Source organism: Meles meles, chromosome 17 (genome assembly GCF_922984935.1).
Source record: "Meles meles chromosome 17, mMelMel3.1 paternal haplotype, whole genome shotgun sequence".
NCBI lineage: Eukaryota > Metazoa > Chordata > Mammalia > Carnivora > Mustelidae > Meles > Meles meles.
In genome coordinates, this window is record NC_060082.1 from 25,515,793 (window position 1) to 25,536,724 (window position 20,932).

Consider the following 20,932-nt stretch of genomic DNA (forward strand, 5'->3'; position numbering starts at 1 on the left):
CCAAGCCGTCCCCGGGAGCCCCCGAAACCCGGGCGCGGGGCCGCCTTCGGTCCCGACCCTGCACCGCCGACGACGGCGGCGGCTCCGCCCTTCCCGCCCCGGAAGTGACGCGCGGCGGCAGCGGAGTCTGGGAAGGGCCCCGACGTAGCCGGGGGGTTTGAGAGTGGCGGCGGCCGCGGAGCGACTGGCAGGCCGGGCCCCAGCGAGGAACGCCCCGAGCGCGCGCCCGGCGGGTAGCGGCCCCACAACCCGCGCCGCCGCCGCCGCCGCCGCCGCCGCGTGCGGGGGCGGGGAGGGCGGGGAGGGCGGGGCGCGAGGAGCCGCGGCGGGCGCGGCGGCGGCGGGCGATGCGGGCGGCTGCGGGTACCCGGCGGGCTCCGCTCGGCCGCCGCCGCCTTCTTCGGCTCCGCCGCGGGGGTCGCAGCCGCTGCTGCGCCGTCCTCGAGCTCCCGGCGTGAGGAGGCGGCGGGCAGAGAGAAGCATCGCGCTCCAGGCGGAGACCCAGAGGCAGCCCCGCGCCCGGCCTCGGTGAGCGGCCGGCCCCGCGCGCCCCGTCCACCCCGCGCCCCTGGGGACTCTCGCGACCGCCGTCCCCCGCCGCGGGGAAAGGGGAGCGGCGGCCGGGGCCGGGGGGCGGGGGTGGGCCGGCAGCACAACAGGAAGTGAGCGTGGCGGCGGGCGCGGGGGCGGGCGCGTGCTCCCCCGGGACCTGCCCCCGGCCCGCCCTGCCCGGCCCGCAGCCCCAGCTGCGGGGCGCGCAGGTGGACCGCGGAGCGTCTGGGGTCGCGCGTGGCCCCTCCGGTCCTTGGGGCACAGGGTGGCAGTGGTTTTTCGGCCGGGGAGGGGGGTGAATTCTGACTCTGTGGTGACAGGAAGTTGGAAAATGAAAGTACAGTAATTCAGCGCTTCCCGAGGCCGCGTGAGGTTGCGGCTCTTCCCCGGACTTTGATCTGCTCTGGGGCGCACGGTCGCTGAAGTTTCTTCCTCTCCCCAAGCTCGCTCTTCATCCGGTGTCAAGTTTCATTTCTTTTTCTACTTCTGTCCCGCGAGCCCCCTCCCCCTTGACTTTCCGCTTAATGTACAGCCGCGGCGAGGCTGGTCGCTTCTTGGTTCCTGGGAGGATCAATTGGAAACATCTTTGGGGGGACGAATATTAATTAACTAGCCCTGGCAGGAAATAAGGGGTATTGTTGACTGATGGAAGTAGTAAAAAAAAAAAAAAAAAAAAATACACAGTTGGCTTTTTCCCAGGCTGTTGCTATTTGAAGTTTAGGGCATTCACTCTGGAGTCTCTGCCTCATCACAGCGGTGGGTCAGGTCCTCCCTTCCCCTTTGCGCACTCCCAGCCACCACCCCACTGCGAGGGAAAACTTGGTGCTTTAATATTTAGGACTGTCAGTGGTGTTTTCATTAAGATGTTGTAGGATTCCGTCCACCCTCCCCCACCTCCCCGTCAGGAACTCCCTTCTCTTTGATTTTACTTAAAACTACAAAAGTGAAATCCATTACATTCTTAGGGAAATACTGTCTTCCAAGTTTTAGAGCAATGTAACTATACTTTTAATGTTTTCGTAATATAGGTACTGAGCAGTTAAGAGATTCCTGGTTACTTTTCATAAACGATGGTGATTTTAATTCAAAACTAGTCTTGATACATAATTTGGTTTGGTTTTATTTAAGCAGCACGCTGAATTTGGAGACCTTTAGTATTTGGATCTTAGCTGCTGTTTCTGAAAAATAGTTGGGCTCTGGGTCACCACAGCAACTGGGCTGTGTGTATTATAAACATGTTTAGGGTGGAAAAAGTTTCATTTACTAGAGACTTCCTTTCCCTAATAGGTTATTTCAACATGCTTTCTTTCAGTTTACCTCTGGGATTGATCTGTCTTTGAAGTGTTAAGGTAGAATCAGTTTCAACATTGAACTCTCAGTCATGTTCTTTCATTTGCAACAGTTAAATATTTCTCTCCCTTGTTACACTTTTTTTTTTTTAAAGATTTTATTTATTTATTTGACAGACAGATCTCAAGTAGGCAGAGATGCAGGCAGAGAGAGAGGAGGAAGCAGGTTCCCTGCTGAGCAGAGAGCTTGATGCAGGGCTCGATCCCAGGACCCCGGGACCATGACCTGAGCCGAAGGCAGAGGCTTTAACCCACTGAGCCACCCAGGCGCCCTCTCTCCCTTGTTACACTTTTGAAAAGCCCTTCTTGAAGTGTAATTTTAGAAGGTAAAGGTTTTTATTGATAAGTAGTTAGAATAAAAGTATTTGTATTTTTCTATTCATTATTTCACCTTTTTAATAACTGCCTTCTGGAAGTTTTTTTCCTTAGTTCTCTTTTATGCCCGAGGAAATACTTGAATTTCATATTGATAGCACACCTTTTTTTAAAAAAAATTTATTTATTTATTTGACAGAGATCTCACAAGTAGGCAGAGAAGTAGGCTCCCCGCTGAGTAGAGAGCAGGGCTCAATGCAGGGCTCGATCCCAGAACCCTGAAGATCATGACCTGAGCTGAAGGCAGATGCTTAACGACTGAGCCACCCAGGTGCCCCTGATAGCACACTTTTAGAAACTGAAATGAAGAGTTCAGCTTGACTGTATACCCAGAGGTTCACCCAACTTTTCAATAGAGTATGACCTGATATCAGAATTGAATGAGTAAAATACTCCTTTAGATTACCCACTGAAGATGTCCATTTTATATCCGTGTTAGTTTTTTGCAAAAGAACATTCTTTTCCAGTGCTTCATTCCAAAACCACAATGCCCTTTGATTCTAAACAACCTTCTATCCCAGAGGCACTGTAAAGTTCTAAAAAAGCAGCAGCATTTTCCACTACAGTTAGATTCTGCCCCAAAGTAGCAGCAGCAGCAGCAGCTCACCAGCATTTGACTCAATCCCTGCGCTCCCCTAATAACCAGAAGGGAAGGTAGAAGTTGCAAGGTGAAACCTGAGCCCCTGTGGGTGCACGCATACTTGGGGGACCCTCTCCTTTGCCCAGGATGGCACTCCTGTGCTCATTGTGGAGATGGTGATGCTTATTTCTGTCTTTGTGTGTTTACCTTAGCCATTATAAACCCATGGGACTCAAGCATTATCTACATGGTAGGTATTAAGACTATAGAATTTAGTATGGCAATTCTTCCAAGAACAAATGGAATTACGGGCACCAAATTTGTAATTGTTCTGAGGTTTTAGCTCTGTCCTTCACCTTTTCCCCTCCCTCACGCTATCCCCTCCCTCCCTGTCTCCCCTGTTTCCTCTCCCCCTCGTGTTCTCTCTCTCCCTCTCTCTCTCTGACACACACATTCATACCCCGACCTCTGTAAGCATTATTTTTTTTTTTTTTAAAGTAGGCTCCATGGGAGCCCAGTGTGGGGCTTGAACTCAGGACCCTGAGATCAAGACCTAAGCTGAGATCAAGAGTCAGACACCTAACTGATAAGTCACCAGGAGCCCCGCTAGGCATTCTTGGTATGAAGATGATGTCTGGAAATATGGAGACAGTTCTTTGGTTAAGCTAAAATTTACTAGGGAGTGCTTTTAACAGGTTTAGACTAAAAAAAAAAAAATCATTTTAAATGGGAAACATGTATAATTAAAAAAGTAACTAGCCATGAACAGACATCATTAGAAGAAAGGGTCTCTGGTAAATTGAGAGAAATGGCATCCCCCTCCCGCCGCCCCCCCAGTAGTTGATGGCTCAGACTATAAAATCACTCTTTTCTATTTAAGTAAGCCCTGTGCTTACTTAAACCTGGGGTTTGAACTCACAATCCCAAGATCAGAAGTCACATGCTTTACTGACTGAGCCAGCCGGGTAACCCCTAAAACTACTCTTTTAACTCCTTTTAAGTGAGGCTCTGGGAAAGGTTAGCAGGGGAGGGTTACTTAGCATCAAAGTCACACTTCCAATTTGTAGGCCATTATCACTTAGTATCTAATTGTAATACTTGTTACAGCCTCCTGCCTTGTGAATACAGTTACCCACCTAGGGAGTGGTTCTCCTGAGGAACAGAGTTGGTGACTGGGAGGAGAGAGACTTGGATTCCTGGGCTCAGCCTCTCCATTAACTATGTGACTGGAGACTTCTCCTGTTTCCTGTTCTTTTTTATTTTCCCATCTCTACTTTCGGATGACAGTATCTGTAACCAGCTTCAAAGCGGCAATTGAGGATTATTGAAGGACATTTTGAGTGTCTCGGAAAAGTTCTAGAAGCCCAGCTATCTTCCACTAGTTTCTCATCTCCTGCCTTTTTGGGGAGCAGACATAGTTGACCTTCAAGGATCCCATCCTTTGTGAGTTACACATTGTTAGAATTAGGCTCCTAAGAATTATGGTTTTGTAATATTTGTAGTGTTTGTTTTTAACATCTTTATTGAGATAAAATTCATCTAAAGTTGTACAGTGCAGTGGTTTCAGTATGTTCAAAGAGTTGTGTAACCACCACCACAATCTTAAGTTCAGAATATTTACATCAACCCATAAACAGTCACTCCCCATTCTTCTGTCCATCCAGCCCCTAGTAACCACTGATCTGCTTTCTGTTTTGAATACATTTGCCTATTCTGGACATTTCATATAAATGGAAGCCTGGCGTGGGGTGTGACCCTAGGATCCTGAGATCATGACCCGAGCTGAAGGCAGGTACCCCGAATAAATAAATCTTTTTTTTTTTTTTTTAAAGATTTTATTTATTTATTTGACAGAGAGTGAGAGAGGGAACACAAGCAGGGGGAGTGGTAGAGAGAGCCCAACACAGGGCTAGATCCCTGGACCCCGAGACCATGTCCTGCGCCGGAAGACAGATGCCTAATGACTAAGCCACCCAGGTGCCCCCAAATAAATAAATCTTTAAAAAAAATTCCTTCAGGAATAAAGAATTCTCTGGCCCAAAATGTCAGTAGAGCCAAAACTGAGAAACTCTGGCCTAAACAGGAAAATCCTAAAACCTGGTACATTGAATGATTTTTCATTTCATATCTTGATAATCGAGTAAAAGCCACTCATCAGAGAAGGAGGATCTACAGGGGCGTCTGGCTGGCGCAGTCAGTAGAGCACGCGACTCTTGATCTCAGTGTCGTGAGTTCAGGCCCCACATCGGGAATGGAGTCTCCTTTTAAAAAAAATCGAAAAAGGTGACAGAACTTGTAAATTAAATCAGGGAGCATTTTCTGAATTTTCACTGCTGCCAATTTAAATGTAAATTAATTTATGAGAACAGAAAGGATTTAGAGGAGAAATGCCGTGGAGCAAGAGTAGACTACTCCCGACATCTTCCGGCCACCGTGAGACACACATGCTTCTGGCAGATAAACCAAGTTGCTTGGTTTAAATGGTCTCAGAGGGCAGGGCCATGAGCTTCTATAAAACTTCAGTAACGGCGGTCCTCTGGCAATCAGCAGTCATCACACTGCTCCTGTGACTCAAGGGACTCACTTTATCTTCCAGCAAAACTTTTCTTTCTTTTTTTTTAAATTTTATTTATTTATCTGACAGAGATCACAAGTAGACAGGCAGGCAGAGAGAGAGAGAGAGAGAGAAGCAGGTTCCCTGCTGAGCAGAGAGCCCGATGCAGGGCTCAATCCCAGGACCCTGAGATCACGACCTGAGCCGAAGGCAGTGGCTTAACCCACGGAACCACCCAGGTGGCCCCCAGCAAGACTTTCCTTAAGCAGTGTGCCCTGCTTAAGAGTCCGGGCTCGGGGTCCAGATGGCCTGGGTTTAAATGGCAGCTCCACCACTGACCTCCTTGGCCTCAGACTTAGCTCTTTTCTGGATCTGTTTTTTCAAATGTGAAATGAGGCTGCAAGGCTGTAGGATTGGACTGTTGTGGGACGGAAAGGAAGTAATGCTTCTGGAGCACAGTGCCTGGCATACGGTGTCCTGTCAGTGCCCCCTGTTAATTTCTCCCGCGTCTTATCTGTGTGCTTCTTTCAGCTCACTGCTATGGACAGTGCGATCACCCTGTGGCAGTTCCTCCTTCAGCTCCTACAGGAGCCTCAGAACAAGCACATGATCAGCTGGACCTCTAATGATGGGGAGTTCAAGCTCTTACAGGCAGAAGAGGTGGCTCGTCTCTGGGGGATCCGTAAGAACAAGCCTAATATGAATTACGACAAACTCAGCCGAGCTCTCAGATACTATTATGTAAAGGTAATACACATCCGCCTCAGAACAAGAACGGTTCTGCTCTTCTGATGAGGTTATAAGGGACTAACGTCCTGGTTTATTTTTGAAACCGTTTTAAACTGAGGTGTAATTGACATAAAATATTATATTAGTTGTAGCAGTACAGCATAATGATTCGATACTTGTGTACATTGCAAAGTGATCACTGTCCTGGCTTACTTTGATCCAGTTTATTTCATAACTTCGGCAGTTTGGAATTAGGGGGGAAACATGTCAGTGTTCAGCTCCAGCTCCCACTCTTCACACATGCGTTGTTCCTAATTGCAGTTGTCTTTAAAGAAAAAGTGAGTATAGGGTTGGGAACAAGGAAGAGAAAATTTGAGATTCTTGAGGACAAAATAAAACATTCTCGTGTGTATCATAATTTAAAGGTTGTCACATACATGCTTCTTTTGTAGCTTCACTTTTTAACCCAGAGAAACCAGATAAATACTTTACAGAATAGCTATTAATGCACACAGATTTATTAGTTAAAGTTTATTTTTTGTCTAATTTCTTATTATTTTGGATACGTTCTTGGGTCCTGAGGTGAAATGAATGGCTTAAATGGATAGAGTTAAAATGAGAAACTGAGATCCTAATTTCTTTCACCTTTAAGTGGTTGGTCTTACCGGTTTTCCCCATAGGGGTGTGGGGTAAGGAGGAACCGGAGCTGCGGAAGGAAGTCGAGGGCCCAGCAGACAAAACGTTCTCTTCCTTTGTGCTCACTCAGGATGCAAATGGCTGGCACCTTTGGGATTGTTCGAGTCCGCAGTTCAGGGATCTTTGACTTAATACAGATAATTTGCTTGAGGGTGTCAGGCAACTGAAACCTCTCTTTTACTTACGTACTAGGTCATGTCAGTTGTTCATAAGACATTTAAATACACTCCGTCTCGGCTCCATAGCGCCAGGACCTGGTTTGGTATAGCTAGATCGATGTGGGTGATTTTGAAGCTCTTAAGGAAACTACTTGCCAAATAGAGACCCTTATTAGGTCCGTTTCTTCTGAGCTGTGGGAATTGCATTTACAAGAAAGTGTAAGCATGCTTATTTCGTTTATCTACAGAATATCATTAAAAAAGTGAATGGTCAGAAGTTTGTGTACAAGTTTGTGTCTTACCCAGAGATTTTGAAAATGGACCCCCTGACCGTGGGCAGGACTGAGGGAGACTATGAGGTCGTGAGCTGCAGTGAGGTGGGCAGCGGCTCCAGGGATGCCGAGAGTGGGGGCAGAGAGAAGCCCCTGCAGCCAGGGGCCCGGGCCTCTAGCCGCAATGACTACATCCACTCCGGCTTGTATTCTTCCTTCACGCTCAACTCTTTGAACTCCTCCAACAAGAAGCTCTTCAGACCTATAAAGATCGAGAGTCCGGCTGAGAAGCTGGCAGAGAAGAAGCCGCCCCAGGAGCCAACACCGTCTGTCATCAGATTCATAACAACGCCTTCCAAGAAGCTGCCGGTTGAACCTGTTGCTGCCACTGCGTCGGCCGGCCCGGGCATTTCTCCGTCTTCGGAAGACCCTCTCCGAGCCTTGGAGACTTTGGCTTCCCCAAGACTGCCCGCCCTGGAAGCCCCGGCCTCTGCCCCCAGCGGCCCCGCCACCTTTGCCGCATCCCCCGGGCCCTCAGCCTCCCCTTCTGTGCAGGAGCCCCCGAGGACACCTTCACCACCACTGAGTCCACACCCCGACCTTGACACCGACCTCGAGTCAGTGGCATCACAGCCCATGGAACTTCCAGAGAACTTGTCACTAGAACCTAAAGACCAGGATTCGGCTTTGCTGGAAAAGGACAAAACAAGTAATTCCTCAAGATCCAAGAAACCCAAAGGGTTAGAGCTGGCGCCCATCCTGGTGATCACAGGCAGCGACCCGAGCCCGCTGGGGATACTGAGCCCGTCTCTCCCCACGGCTTCTCTGACACCAGCCCTTTTCTCACAGGTAATGGCCTCTCACTTTCTGGGGCCACCGATGATTGCATTAACTCCCCTTTTAAAACAAATCCAGAATCGATAACCGCCCGTTCTCACGCGGCTGCTTAGGTCTGCTCGAGAAAGGCGGGCTTGACTCCATGAGAGTCATCCGGTTCCGCACCTGATCGGAGCTGCTGCAGGCGAGGGTTGGAGAGGCTCTAGAAGGACTCTGAAAGGACTCATTGTCTCTGCAAGCCAAGAAATATCTGTCAGCCTCCTCCTAAAGCAACTATTGTCGCTCTCGCTTTTTTGGAGGGGAGTCCTTATAAGACTCAGTGGTATTTTATACAAAAATAGTGATAGCGTCAAAAGCTAGAAAACAATAAATCCTGAGAACCTGAAGAAAACCAGTTGGTGTGATGTTGGGAAACGAAGTTGTATAGTTACATTAGCTATTTCTTAACTTGCTCATGTCCTGTAACATTTATTTATTTATTTAAGAGAGGGAGAGAGGGGGAGGGAGAGGAAGAGAGAGAATCTCTTTTTTTCAAGATTCTTTTTTTTTTTTTTTTTTAAATTACAGACAGAGTGAGCATGAGTGGGGCAGGAGGGGCAGACTCTGTGCTGAGCACAGAGCCCAACGTGGGGCTTGATCCCAGGACCCTGAGATCATGACCTGAGCGGAAATCAAGAGTCTGACGCTTAACTGACTGAGCCATCTGGGTTCCTCCCCTGTAGCATTTAAATAGATGACTCCCAGGCTCCCCATTACTAAGGAGAACTGTATTTGTGACTTTAGTTACCCGTTATTTTTCTGCACGTGACCAGATTGGGCTCTCAATTTGGGAAAGACCCTACAACACACGTTAGAAAATATTTTGCCCTTTATCTTACTTAGGTTGTAAAAATAATTTCTGAGTTTCTCCTCATGAAAAATCTCAGACCTACTTAGTAGAGAAGAGGACAATATTTGGGTTCGGGGTTGGGACGCCTGGGTGGCTCAGTCATTTAAGAATCTGCCTTCAGCTCAGTTCATTATCCTGGAGTCCTGGGATCAAACCCGGACCGGGCTCTGTGCTCAGCCCGGACTCTGCTTCTCCCTCTCCCTCAGCCCCTCCTCCCGCTCGTGCACACGTGTGCACGCATGCGCGCGCGCTCTCTCTCTCAAATAAATCTTTAAAAAAGATTTGGGTTCAGGGCTCTTGGTGTGTTACTATAAGGTGGAAACACATCCTGTGAGTCACTTAGTGACTGGTTTTGTTTTGCATTTTGCAGACGCCCATCTTGCTGACGCCCAGCCCCTTGCTCTCCAGCATCCACTTCTGGAGTACTCTCAGCCCCGTCGCTCCCCTGAGTCCAGCCAGACTGCAAGGTGCTAACACACTCTTCCAGGTGAGTCACCTCCCAGCCCGTCTCCTGCAGTTGGGGCCTGGCACAGGCAGAAAGAGGCGAAAGACAGTGTCTTCACTTCTCATTCTCGTCCTTACCAAACTTCTGTTTCATAAATACGCTTTCTGAGGGTTAATGCCAGCCAGCAGACAGCTCTGGCAGATATGTACAGCCACGTTTCCTTTGCATTCTTTACTGTTCCATGCATTTCAGTTAGACCAAGAATTGTTTAGCACTGTGTAGATTTTTTTTTTAAAGATTTTATTTATTTATTTGTCAGAGAGAGAGAGAACACAGCAGGTAGAGCAGCAGGCAGAGGCAGAGAGAGAAGCAGGCTCCCTGCTGAGCAAGGAGCCGGATGTGGGACTCGATCCCACGACTCTGGGATCATGACCTGAGCCGAAGGCAGCAGCCTAACCAACTGAGCCACCCAGGCGTCCCAGCACTGTGTAGATTTTTGAACACACCCAATTTCTTTGTCATTTTAAGTGCTAGAAATCTTTTTTTTTTTTTTTTTTTAGAAAAATGGAAAAAAACGTTTGTGTGTGTGTGTGTGTGTGTGTGTGTGTGTGAAAATTGGCAGGAGAATCTGCACATAGGTCTCCACTTCTACCTGAGGATTTTTAAAAAAGAGAAAACTTTTGAGAATGGTCTATCAGATACTCCTGTTTCTCACTCATTTAGATTTGATACTTATAAACATTTTAAATACATGTTTTAGAAAATGGATATTGTAGTATCCCTTAACTGAGATCACAGGGAAGGTCTCACAGCATTCAACCATTATTTTTCCCCCAGCATCTAGACTTTACAACTTGTAGAGTTTATTTTGGTTGATTCATTCACTTATTTAGGGGTAACTCACTGGGAAATTTTCTTAATACTTTGCAATTTAACTTTTCATTTGTTCTTTTGGAAATGAAATGGTAAAGAAAAAAAAGAAAATTAAAAATCTACTTCTTTGTTGTTTTTTTTAAGTTTCTGAATTATTGAATAGAAAGTGTTGAGAATGTTTCATATTTTATTTTTACAGTTTTCTTTGCCTCTCACAGATAATCGAGTTCTAGAATGATCTAAGAGCTTAAGCAAAGGCACAGTGCTCGAGCAGTTTCAGCAACTCTCCCTATTTAACTGGTCTTAGAATACATGACGGGGGACTCTGTTCTAGCATGAGCACCCCATGGCTATTTGCAGTAGTTATACGTAGAGTTCATAGATGGGCATCTCTTTCTGGACATCCTTTTGACAGTCTGTGATTTGGTTTGTAATTGAATTACACTCTCTAGGGCATGGGTGAACTTTCTAAAACCCTCGTGTGAAGTTAAACGTAAACCTGTATATTTTAGGCTATGAGAGAAGGTTCTGGTTTGTTCTTTCCATCAAGGTAGGCCAGAGAGTGTTACTATTTAACAAGAAGGACAAACAGCTTCCTTCTTTAACGTTTTTGCTGTGACATCCTATTCTTCCGTGATAAGTGGTTACTCCCTTTGTCCCGTGAGCCACTGCAGGCAGCTTTCACATGCTGCCTCAGGGACTCTGGCAGGGACAGAAAGTGAAAGTTGGGGTTGAGTAATAGGATGATAATGTGTTTTACTTTCTTTCCCAGTTTCCTTCTGTACTAAACAGTCATGGACCGTTCACTGTGTCTGGCCTGGATGGACCACCCACCCCTGGCCCATTTTCCCCAGATTTACAGAAAACATAACCTATGCACTTGTGGAATGAGAGAACCGAGGAATAAAGAAACGGAGAGACATTCAACATGATTACCTTTGAAGTGAGCGGTTGATAGTTCTACAATGCTAATAATAGACTAATGTGATTTTTGCCATTCCCCATTGAAATGCCTTTTTGAGATTCCCTTTGAATATGACTCAAGTTGAACTGTATATAAAAATGCCTTAATCGGAGTCCAAACTCCACCTCCCTCTTCCTTCCTTCACTCCTTCCTTCCTTCCTTTCTTTCTAATATTTTGAGCTTTGTGTTAAATTTTTGGTGGGGTTTAGCAGCTTGCTATGGTTCGCAAGAGCAGTTAAGAACAAAGTTACTCCTTCTGCCTTATTGGGACCCTTTGGCCAGGAAAACAGTTATGCTTTGCGTGTATTATTTGGAGAAATGTTAACTGCAGTTGGCCATATCTTCAGGACTAAGTGTGTTCTGTGGAAAAACCAAAAGTGAGCTGTGTGCAAGCAGTGGAGGAAAAGCAGTCATGCCTGTCCACTCACACTAAAATCGGAGCAGTGCTATGGGAGAGATTCTGTTTGGCTTGAAGAGTAATGTATGTAAGCAATCCGCAGAAAGACCTCTTACCTTTATTGCGGTGGGTTTCTCAGCCACATGTGTGATCTTGTCTCAACCTGTGAACAGAGCACGGAGCCTAGTCTGTTGCAACATAGGAAGGTGTTTTAAACCTGGGGTTTAAGACAGTGTTTGCAACAACCAGTGAGAGCAGGGGAGCCCGCCTCTAGCACGGAAGTGCCGTCGGCTCTCTGGGTGGGATGATCACACCCCCGTGATACACAGCCTGGTTAAGTGATGGCTTTTAGAAGGAAACTGGGTTTTGAAATCCGGAGGCATCTCTGAGTAAAACATTCAGCTGTATGACTTGAAACAACACGCGGGGCTGTCCCAGTTAGAAGAGACTTTCTCTTTTCTGTTCGTCTTACCCTATTTTCTACTGCACGTTTACCTTCTTCTTTTTTTTTTTTTTTAAAGATTTTACTTATTTATTTGACAGACAGAGATCACAAGTAGGCAGAGAGGCAGGCAGAGAGAGGGGGAAGCAGGCTCCCCACTGAGCAGAGAGCCCGATGCGGGGCTCGATCCCAGGACCCTGGGATCATGACCTGAGCCGAAGGCAGAGGCTTTAACCCACTGAAGCCACCCAGGCGCCCCATGTTTACCTTCCTTTAAACTTCAGGTTGTTAGGGGCTGTGCTAGTTTTAAAGATGTGATGAGGAAGACGCAAAGCAAGGCGAAGGCTCCAAGTCTGCGGTGAGGTGAAGGTGTGCTTATTTCTTTGGCAAAATGTTTTTTGATGAGAGAGCAGCAGAACTGGTTCGGAAGTGCTCCTACGCAGGGATTGGATTGTTCACGTCAGTAGGGAGAAGCGGAGGCCTTCCTCTCTCTGTTACCACATTGAGAAACTTTCACCGCACCGTAATCAGTGCAGATGCAGACGAGGCTCTGAAGCCTCCAGACTGAATCGATACCAACATCGCAGCGGAATCGGCGAAAACTGTGGCTTTTGAAGTCTAGGATTAGGGATGCCCGGGTGGCTCAGGTGGTTAAGCTACTGCCTTCCGCTCAGGTCATGATCCCGGGGTTCTGGGATCGAGTCCCACATCGGGCTCCCTGCTGACAGCGGGGAGTCTGCTTCTCCCTCTGCCTGCTGCTCCCCCTGCTTGTGCTCTCCCTCTCTCTCTGACAAATAAATAAAATCTTTAAAAAAATAAATAAAAAAATAGTCTAGGATTAGATTATATGCCACGGCTACCACCACAACACTGCCCATCTTTTAACTCTAGAAACAGTTCATTGAGTCCCGTAAACTAAGTGGAAAGAGGGAATAAGGATTGGAGAGCTCAGAATGACACTGAGACAAGCCAGCGTCTTCCAGATGTATAATACTCATTGTAAATACGTTTCTGTACCGTGCAGAGACGCTGTAGTGCGAGACAGCCGAGCTAGGTTAGTGGTCGTGGAGAGGGACGTATTCAGGGAGCTGTCTTTCTGTTCGTAGCGTCAGAGACCTGTTAGTGGTTCACGTGTGGTCACCAGCTGCCATCTGTTCTTGCGGGGTTCCGGAGCTCTGGGGAGCAGACGGTGGGACTTGTCTCCCACACTGAGTCATTTACTTTGCATGCTTGTTTGAAAGCAGACCTCTCGGCAGCACCTTGGAATAGTTTTATTAGGCTAATGACTATTTTGTACTTTAAGTGTAAGTATTGATGGCTTGATTTAACTTGGTATTTTCAATTTTGAAAGCACAAAAGTATTTTATCTTTTTGAAGTAAAGGAGAAAAGCCATTGGTTGTTTTCATAGACAATATCTTTGAAGATTAACTGTCTCAGCACAGGGGTGCCTAGGAACCAAGGGCACCACTAAAACTCAGTCACAGCACCTTCCTGGGAACCAGTTTTAGTGAGTACTCTGTCTGTAAACCTACCCCGGAAGCCTCCAAGAGGTGTGGGCCTCAGGAGACGGATGATCTGCTTTCTGTTTGAGATCAACTGACGTGGAAAGTGTGTGTGTGTGGTGTGTGTGTGTGTGTGTGTGTGTGTGTGTGTGTGTTTCCTTTTCTAAATGAAAGTTTACAACTTGAGCTCAAGCGTATGAGGCAGACCGTTCTGTTTGTAAACTACCTCCTTCCTGGAAAAGTCTCAGCTTCATGTGTTTTTTGTTTTTTTTTTGAATATCCAGGGTTGTTCTTAGCATCAAAAGGTGACCTACCACTTAAGATCAATATTCACTGGACAGCCTTCTGGTTTGGTGTCTGTGGCTGTATCCCAAAAGTAGCCCAAGTTAAGGTAAAGGAGCAGGTCGAATGAGTTTCTGAGACATCTGGGATCATCTGAGCTTTTCATCTGCTCTGGCCCGTATCTACTCATTTGTAGGCTGGGAAATGTTTAACAACCAGGCTTTCTGAAAGGAAAGAAAAAAGTCCATAAATTGTAGCATTTGCTGATTTCCATGATGTAAATGACTCCCCCCTTTGGCTGATTTTAAGCCACCGCCTTAGTGTTGAGAAGGGATGAACACAGAGCCGCACACGCAGCCGGCGGCCGCCTCATTTATTCCATCCCAGGGTGGATTTTCACATAAATTCTAAAATCATTTTTTTCTTATTCATATGCTGATTTTTTAAAAATACAAAATTAAAATCATATGTCTAACTTTAGTAATCTTTTTTTTTAATGGCTTATCAGTGCTTTTGTGATGTAATATTCCTCATGGCATATTTTATGTGTTCGAACAAAGGTGAAAACTTCCACTGATTTTTAAAAATAAATAACGGGAATAATCCAGAAATTCTCAAAAAGTCAACATAAGCGTCTTAGAATTAAGATACAGGTTTAATTTTTCCACATTTTGATAATTAAATTATGAGTATCAATTTCTTCTTCAGATGTTGATGGGGAAAGTAAGCCCATGAGCCCATATGTGCACACACACGGATAAATAACGGTGAAAGGATACTGGATTTGTTTTAACTGGAAGAATTCCTTGACAATTTACATACAGTTTTAGAGATCCCAAGAGGCAGGTCTGTTGAATCTATTCACGTGGCCCAATTTCTAGGTTTTTCCATACTGTGTGTCACTTGGGCTTGGAGGGGAACGGAAACCAGGAGCTGGGGATGCTGCGGCTGGCACAGCAGGCTCTTGGTCCTCTGACTGCAGGCCCGCTCCGTTGGGTGAGGTCTGGCCTGGTAACCTTGTTTCATCCCGATCTCAGAATATGGGTTAGGATCACGAAGTTCCACAGGCAGTTGTGTAGGTTTCTCGGGAAGGTGAGCACCTGGAAGCACCCCCTGGCATTTCAGAAAAGCAGTCTCCAGCCTTTCTGAACACACACCTTGCTCAGTAAAAGTTTTTGAACACCAGTTTCCTATTGCAAAATCCTGTGTGTATAAATTAAGTTGTAAACCACTGTGCATCGTAAGACATACGCAAAAGTCAGAATTAAGGATGGTATAAAAAGGAAATCTTGACTGGAAGCTCTAGTATTTTCTTCTTGCCCCCAGGAGATCGTCTTGTGCGCCTTCTGGCAGCACGCAGTCTCCACCTTACAGACCGCTGCCCCGGGGTATCATTTACAGTCTGATCTTGAAGACAAAAGGTGGATGCTTTTGTTGTGTGATACATGGAGAAATCCTTTACATGTTTGATTTGATTTTCATGTCAGATCTCTAGAAGTTCAATTTGGAAATCTTCAGGAAATCTTCAATTTGTCTTCAGCTTTCTGAAATTTTACATTAATTCTTTTTTCCTACATAAGCCATTACCGAGCTTCATGCATAGTATTTTTGACAGCCTGTTTCTTTTCTCTCCGGATTAGGTAGGTCTTTTGTTTTACTAGTCTCCTTACAAACTTTTGGCCTTATTCATGTTATATTTTACCAACAAATCCTGAACTACTTTAAGTTGCTTTATGCAGAACTGTATAACCACCTCCATTTCCTTGCTGCTTCGTAAGTTTTGATTTTTGATTTTTTGAAACATTTCAGCATCTGAAGAAGTACTTTCCTTAATGGGCCGGTGCTACTGATCATTTCACTAACTCATATATATTTTAGTTATCTAGACCTGAAATCCAGACTTGTGCGCAGGCCGCTCTTGGGCGTGTAGATCATTCTGTAGACGAGTGCAGGCGTCTTTGTGCGGAAACCTGGAGCTCCGAGTGAGTTACCAAACCAACGGGAAAGTTAGAAAGATTACTCACCAGTTATCTGAGGGGAGGACAGAACTTGTTATTTCTAAATGGAGCTGAGAAGTTAATTGTTTACCCCACAGTCGGGAAGTGGAGGTCAGCATTAGTTATCTTTCTTCACCCGGTTCCCTGACCAGAGAATGGGGCCTGTGGAAAACATTTTGTGAATTATCTTCTCGGTTTTGGGTCAACAGATGTTGTTAGTTTTAGTGCAGCAGGCCTTACCTGAAACAAGGAGCCCTGTTACCCCTCTCAGGTCATCAGAATTCTGCTTACTGCAGTTTGAAGTTTTAATCTTCGACTCTAGAAGTCTTGTGGGTGGTAGAGTATTAAGCAAGAGAAGAAGGCAGTTTGATTTCATTTCTCGTACTTGGTGGAACCTGTTAGCACAAAAGTCATGTTTTGACCTGTAAACGGAGTAGTCTGAAAGGTGAGTTGTTGATGTGGTTTACATGTTCCACTTAAAGCTGCCAGTTTCTTCAGGCTTTTCTGGGGAAAAAAAAAAAAAAAAAGATTGCAATAGACTGACAGCCTGCCAGAGCGTGGCTGTGGCCGGGATGCTGCCATCCGTCGTGAACGCGGGAAGCCCAGAGTGGCTGGTGTGACAGGGAGGGTGTTGGCCCTCAGGCTTTCCGCAGAAACCATGACATTCAGGCTGTTGTTAACATCGTTTTAAATGAACCCCCTAATAAAACTCAGGAGGGGTACAACCAAACATAGTAAGGCTCTTGAACTCTAGGTTTTTTTTTTAGTTATAGTACACATCAGAAAGTTTTGTGAGGTTTAAAATTTTATTTTTAAAGAGGCAATAGGGAGACAAGAGCATTTCCTTCCAAGTCATTCTGGCTTATCGGCTGAGTACCTGTGTATGTGTGGATATGCTGATGTACTGAGCGTGTGTGTGTGCGTGCATGTGTGTAAATAAACCTTCCAGAGGGAACATAATTTTCATCCTCTTGGATGACTCCTAGGCTATTTTATACTGAAACTTAAAATCGGCCGTACTTTGCAGTTGCCGCTTTGAAAAAACAAATCCCTTGCACATTTCTTTTGAAATCCCTAGAATTATAGACCTTAAAGACTAATTGCTTGCCACCCTTTTAGAACTAGAAGGTTGCACGTGATGCGTGCTGAACAAAGCCGCGTTGACCCGCTGTCCTGTACGTGCGTCGTGGCCCTTTCCTGACATTCTACACGTCCACTTTTGTGTAGAATCTTCATTAAGGGGGGTCTGAGTTTCTCACAGAGAGGTTTTATACTGAGAGTCGTATTTCTAAAGGACGGATTCGACCGTAATTGATGAAATAAGTGCTGGGGGAGTTCTGGTACTGTTTATCCAAACTTTACCAAAGCAGCATTAGCAGAAACCTCAGAGTATCTTGGACTGAATGTTCTTTTCAGCTTTGCCTTGTTTCCCATCTCATAAGGGCCCATTCTGACTCTTGTCCCTCCAAGGATTATGAGCCACTCTAGGACAGGCCTGGGACCTTCTGGACAAAGGTGGGCGCACCCTGCGGCCGAGCGGGAGTTCTAGCCAGTAGAATCATTCAAGTCTGCCTAGAATAGAGATCAGGGGTGGGAATGCCACGTACTGGTATTGAATCACTTGGCACTTTTCGGGGCACCATTATTAGCACTGTTTTGTTACTAATAACTGGAAGCACTTAATGATTATTTTGTTTAATTTCGACCTAAGGATACTGAGGGTCAGAGAAGTAATGTTTATTTCTCATTTATGTTTTCTGGAATTAAGACTCTTTGGAGAAGAGACAAATGGATTACCTGATGAGCCATTCTTTCAGGCTCTGTAAGGTATGCTCTTTTGGCTAGGATGTTTTAAAATCATTTGCAAGCTTTTAATATTGTGCTTTGTAGAAATGAGTGACTTTTTAAATGATTTACAGTTGATGGAACACACTCAGCTTTGTAAACTGTCCACTTTCCTGTTCCTTCTCTGTTTACTCATTGTTGCTTATTGTCTGTTAGGGGACACAGTCCCTTGTAAGACATTTCTTATTCCCTGTTTTTGAGGCCGGTACGATCAAGGCCTTTATATGTACATCACATTCAGTGCTTAGGTGGGGAGTAGCAGTGTTTTATGTATTTCTGTGTTCATGATCCGTGAAATTAACTGATATGCATATATGTAAAGATAGAAATTAATACAATTAAGTTTCTTGATCACTCGCGGCCTGTTTTTTGGTCTGGCCATTGGAGTTTCCTAATCTCAGTCATATCGGTTTCCGCACTTTTGCCTTCATGTAGTTTCACTGACCTCTGTGGGTAGGGAAGATTAAATATGAAACAGTCCAGTCATTCTGCTACTGGTAACTTGGTTTGAGGTGAATACAATTTTTGACTAAAATCAGGTTTTTAGAATTCTACCCTTTATTGGCCAGATAATCAAGTTGGCTTAAAAAAAAAAAAGTGTAACTTTGCATTTTGAAGAATAAAGCAGTAATGTTCTGTGAGCCCTACTGGATCATCAGGTGCGGCTGTCACATGAAGGTTGAATGTTACTACATAGTAAACATTTGATTTTCATCCACCCCATGTCTGATGCTGAAGACCAGCATATGTCTGCTGGGGCGTTAATGTCAGAGAGAAGTGTCCTTTTACGTTCGCCTCGTAGTTCGGGATGTGCGGTAGTAAGAACCTGTCAGGGTCTTTCCTCCAGCCGGGACCAGCTTGACTGGGAAGACCATTCCTTCCTGGTTCATTGTCCCCCTTGTTTGTTGAAATTGATCTCTCACCATGTCTAGTGTCCAGCACTTCTGAGTACATGAGAGACCGCTAGGTAACACAGGCACACACTTACCCAGGGGCACGAATGACAGGTAACGCGTCCCTATGAACTTGTCTTAATGTCAGTGTAATTTGCGCTAGGGACACCCGCAGAATATTAAAATCGCTTTTTTTCTTCTTTTTCCTAACACTGCAATTAAAATGATGGTGACCGCTACCATTTATTAAAATCATACTGATGGCTCATGCCGCTGGAGAGCAGCTGCTGTGTCTTCTCGCTCGGCAGTCTGACCTAGCCTGTTGGGAACCAGAGGCGGGTGTTTTAAGGTTGGCTAGGATTGACTGTAGCCAGAGTCCCGAATTCCGATGGGTTGTGGCCGATGAGTTGTGGCCGAGCTCCTTCACACAGAGCGCAGGGGGGCGAGGACGAGGCGTTAGCACTTTGAGGGCTTCCTGATACACTGCTTTCAGAAGAGAAGAGTGTAGCTGGTTCTCAGCGCCTTTCGGACACAGCAGGGGTTGCACTGATAACCTGTCAGGTGACCATTTTTTCTATCACTTCAAGTTTTATGCAAACATTTTGTTAAATTCTGTAATGGTGATGTGTGTCTTTGTAGAAGGATATGTTAAAAACAACTATTTTTATGCAGGAACTGACAGAGGAATTTGCTTTGTATAATGGCAAGCTAGCTTTAAGAAAGCACTGTAGCAAATTTACTGAAGCCCAAAACTATATAGATATGTTAATAGGTATGTGTGCAACTAGATATGGACAACAATTGTATTTTTTTAAATAAATATTTTTAACAAAATGACTTTTTGAATTGATTATTCCTCTCACCTCCACTGAGGTGGTCTGTGTGGACTCTGTTCATCCGTGCTAAATGGGTAAGTGTCAGTTAAAGGTTCAGTTTCCTAATGGTTATCATTAAAACCTGCCCGTCAACTCTTTGATGCGTATCTACATTAAAATATTTAAAGCCTGAGTTGGCATATAGGTGGTGGAAAGGGGAGACCGTAAAATGATCTTTGATATAAAAAGGAATTAAGAGAACTGCGTGGGCTAGAAAAATGATTCTCCCCGTGAAATCTTTTCATTTTACTTGTGAATTCACTTTTTAATTTAAAAAATGTCAGACTCGTTCTAGCCCTCGCAAGAAGCATGTCTTGCTTATTTCTGCCCTAGACATTATCTCTTCACGTAGTTTTCAGCCTAAGAAACTGGAGACTGGGGTTCATGAAGTAAATGAAATGAGGCCCTTTCAGAACTGAGTTGATACGGTATCCACAGGGGAGAGCGGGGTTACCAAGTGGCACCCGTTACATCCCAGAGGTCTGTCTCCCATCCCCGGGTGTGGACCAGATAGAGTCACAGAGGGTTCTTTGGGGGCAGCAGTGATGCGTCCCTTCCGGTGGTGGGTAGCCGCGTGCAGGCGGCTGGGCAGGAACCACTTCTGACGAGTGCTGGGTCCTCCTAAGCCACTGCGGTCAAAATATTCCCTAAAATGAGAGTCCCGTGAGGTAGAATAAGTTTGGGAAATGGGGGCACCAACTCTTGGAGAGTCAAAATGCATTATTAGAATATGGTAAGCTCTAAGAAATCCTTCAGTAAAAAAGCTTGTTTGGTCCACCATTTTCTAACCTTCCTGTGGACTCATTCTCCTGAGAAGCGTAAGGGCCATTTTGCAGTCACTTTCCGTGTTTTTTAGATGCTTCTAATGACAAAATTCTAGCCTAACAGCGGGTCATCTCCCAGAGCTCACGTTTCCAGGTGGGAGAGAATCATGAGCTGCTGGAAGCTTTCACACCGGTTGTCCCTGGAAAGCGCAGCACTGAGATACGCCCTGTAACAGGAGTCCATGAAGGGGACCCCCTTCGGGATCGGTTACCTTCCGAGGACGGTGTGGCGTGAAAACCGAAATGGAGACATCATTTCCACCGGACGGAAAGCCCTGGTGTCGAGGCGGTTGCTGGAGCATCACACTGATGTCAGGATTCCCACTTACTGAATACGGCGTCGTCCTCAATGTCATTGTCAGAAACCCTGCGTCAAGGCCACCGTCCGCGTTGCCCAGGCCGGCGGTTGATGCTCAGTCCTCACTGGAACTCCTGGCGGCACTGGTTACTTCCTCCTCCTCGAGATAAGTCTTCACGATGCCTTCTAGGAAACCACAGTGCCTCCTGAACTTCCTCCTCTGGCTTCTCTCACTTGCCCTGCTGGACCCTGTTCTTTCTTCAAACCTCTAGGTGTTGAAGAACCCCAGGGCTCAAGCTTCCA

The 20,932-nt window shown here is 45.8% G+C and overlaps 1 protein-coding gene across 1 annotated transcript; it reads left to right on the forward strand.

Moving 5' to 3' along the window:
• The first annotated feature begins 321 nt into the window (after positions 1-321).
• On the forward strand, positions 322-19,469 carry ELK4 (ETS transcription factor ELK4). Its single transcript, XM_045982494.1, has 5 exons — positions 322-528; positions 5,942-6,157; positions 7,242-8,114; positions 9,362-9,478; positions 11,082-19,469. The coding sequence occupies exons 2-5, from the start codon at positions 5,951-5,953 to the stop codon at positions 11,178-11,180; spliced, it is 1,296 nt and encodes a 431-aa protein (XP_045838450.1). The 5' UTR covers positions 322-528; positions 5,942-5,950; the 3' UTR covers positions 11,181-19,469.
• The last annotated feature ends 1,463 nt before the right edge of the window (positions 19,470-20,932 follow it).

Excerpts from the sequence above, each read along its gene's own strand:
- ELK4 (XM_045982494.1), top strand. The coding sequence starts at position 5,951 with ATGGACAGTGCGATCACCCTGTGGCAGTTCCTCCTTCAGCTCCTACAG. Across the intron at positions 6,158-7,241 it reads TCAGATACTATTATGTAAAG|AATATCATTAAAAAAGTGAA; the intron begins GTAATACACATC and ends GTTTATCTACAG. Across the intron at positions 9,479-11,081 it reads GTGCTAACACACTCTTCCAG|TTTCCTTCTGTACTAAACAG; the intron begins GTGAGTCACCTC and ends TTTCTTTCCCAG.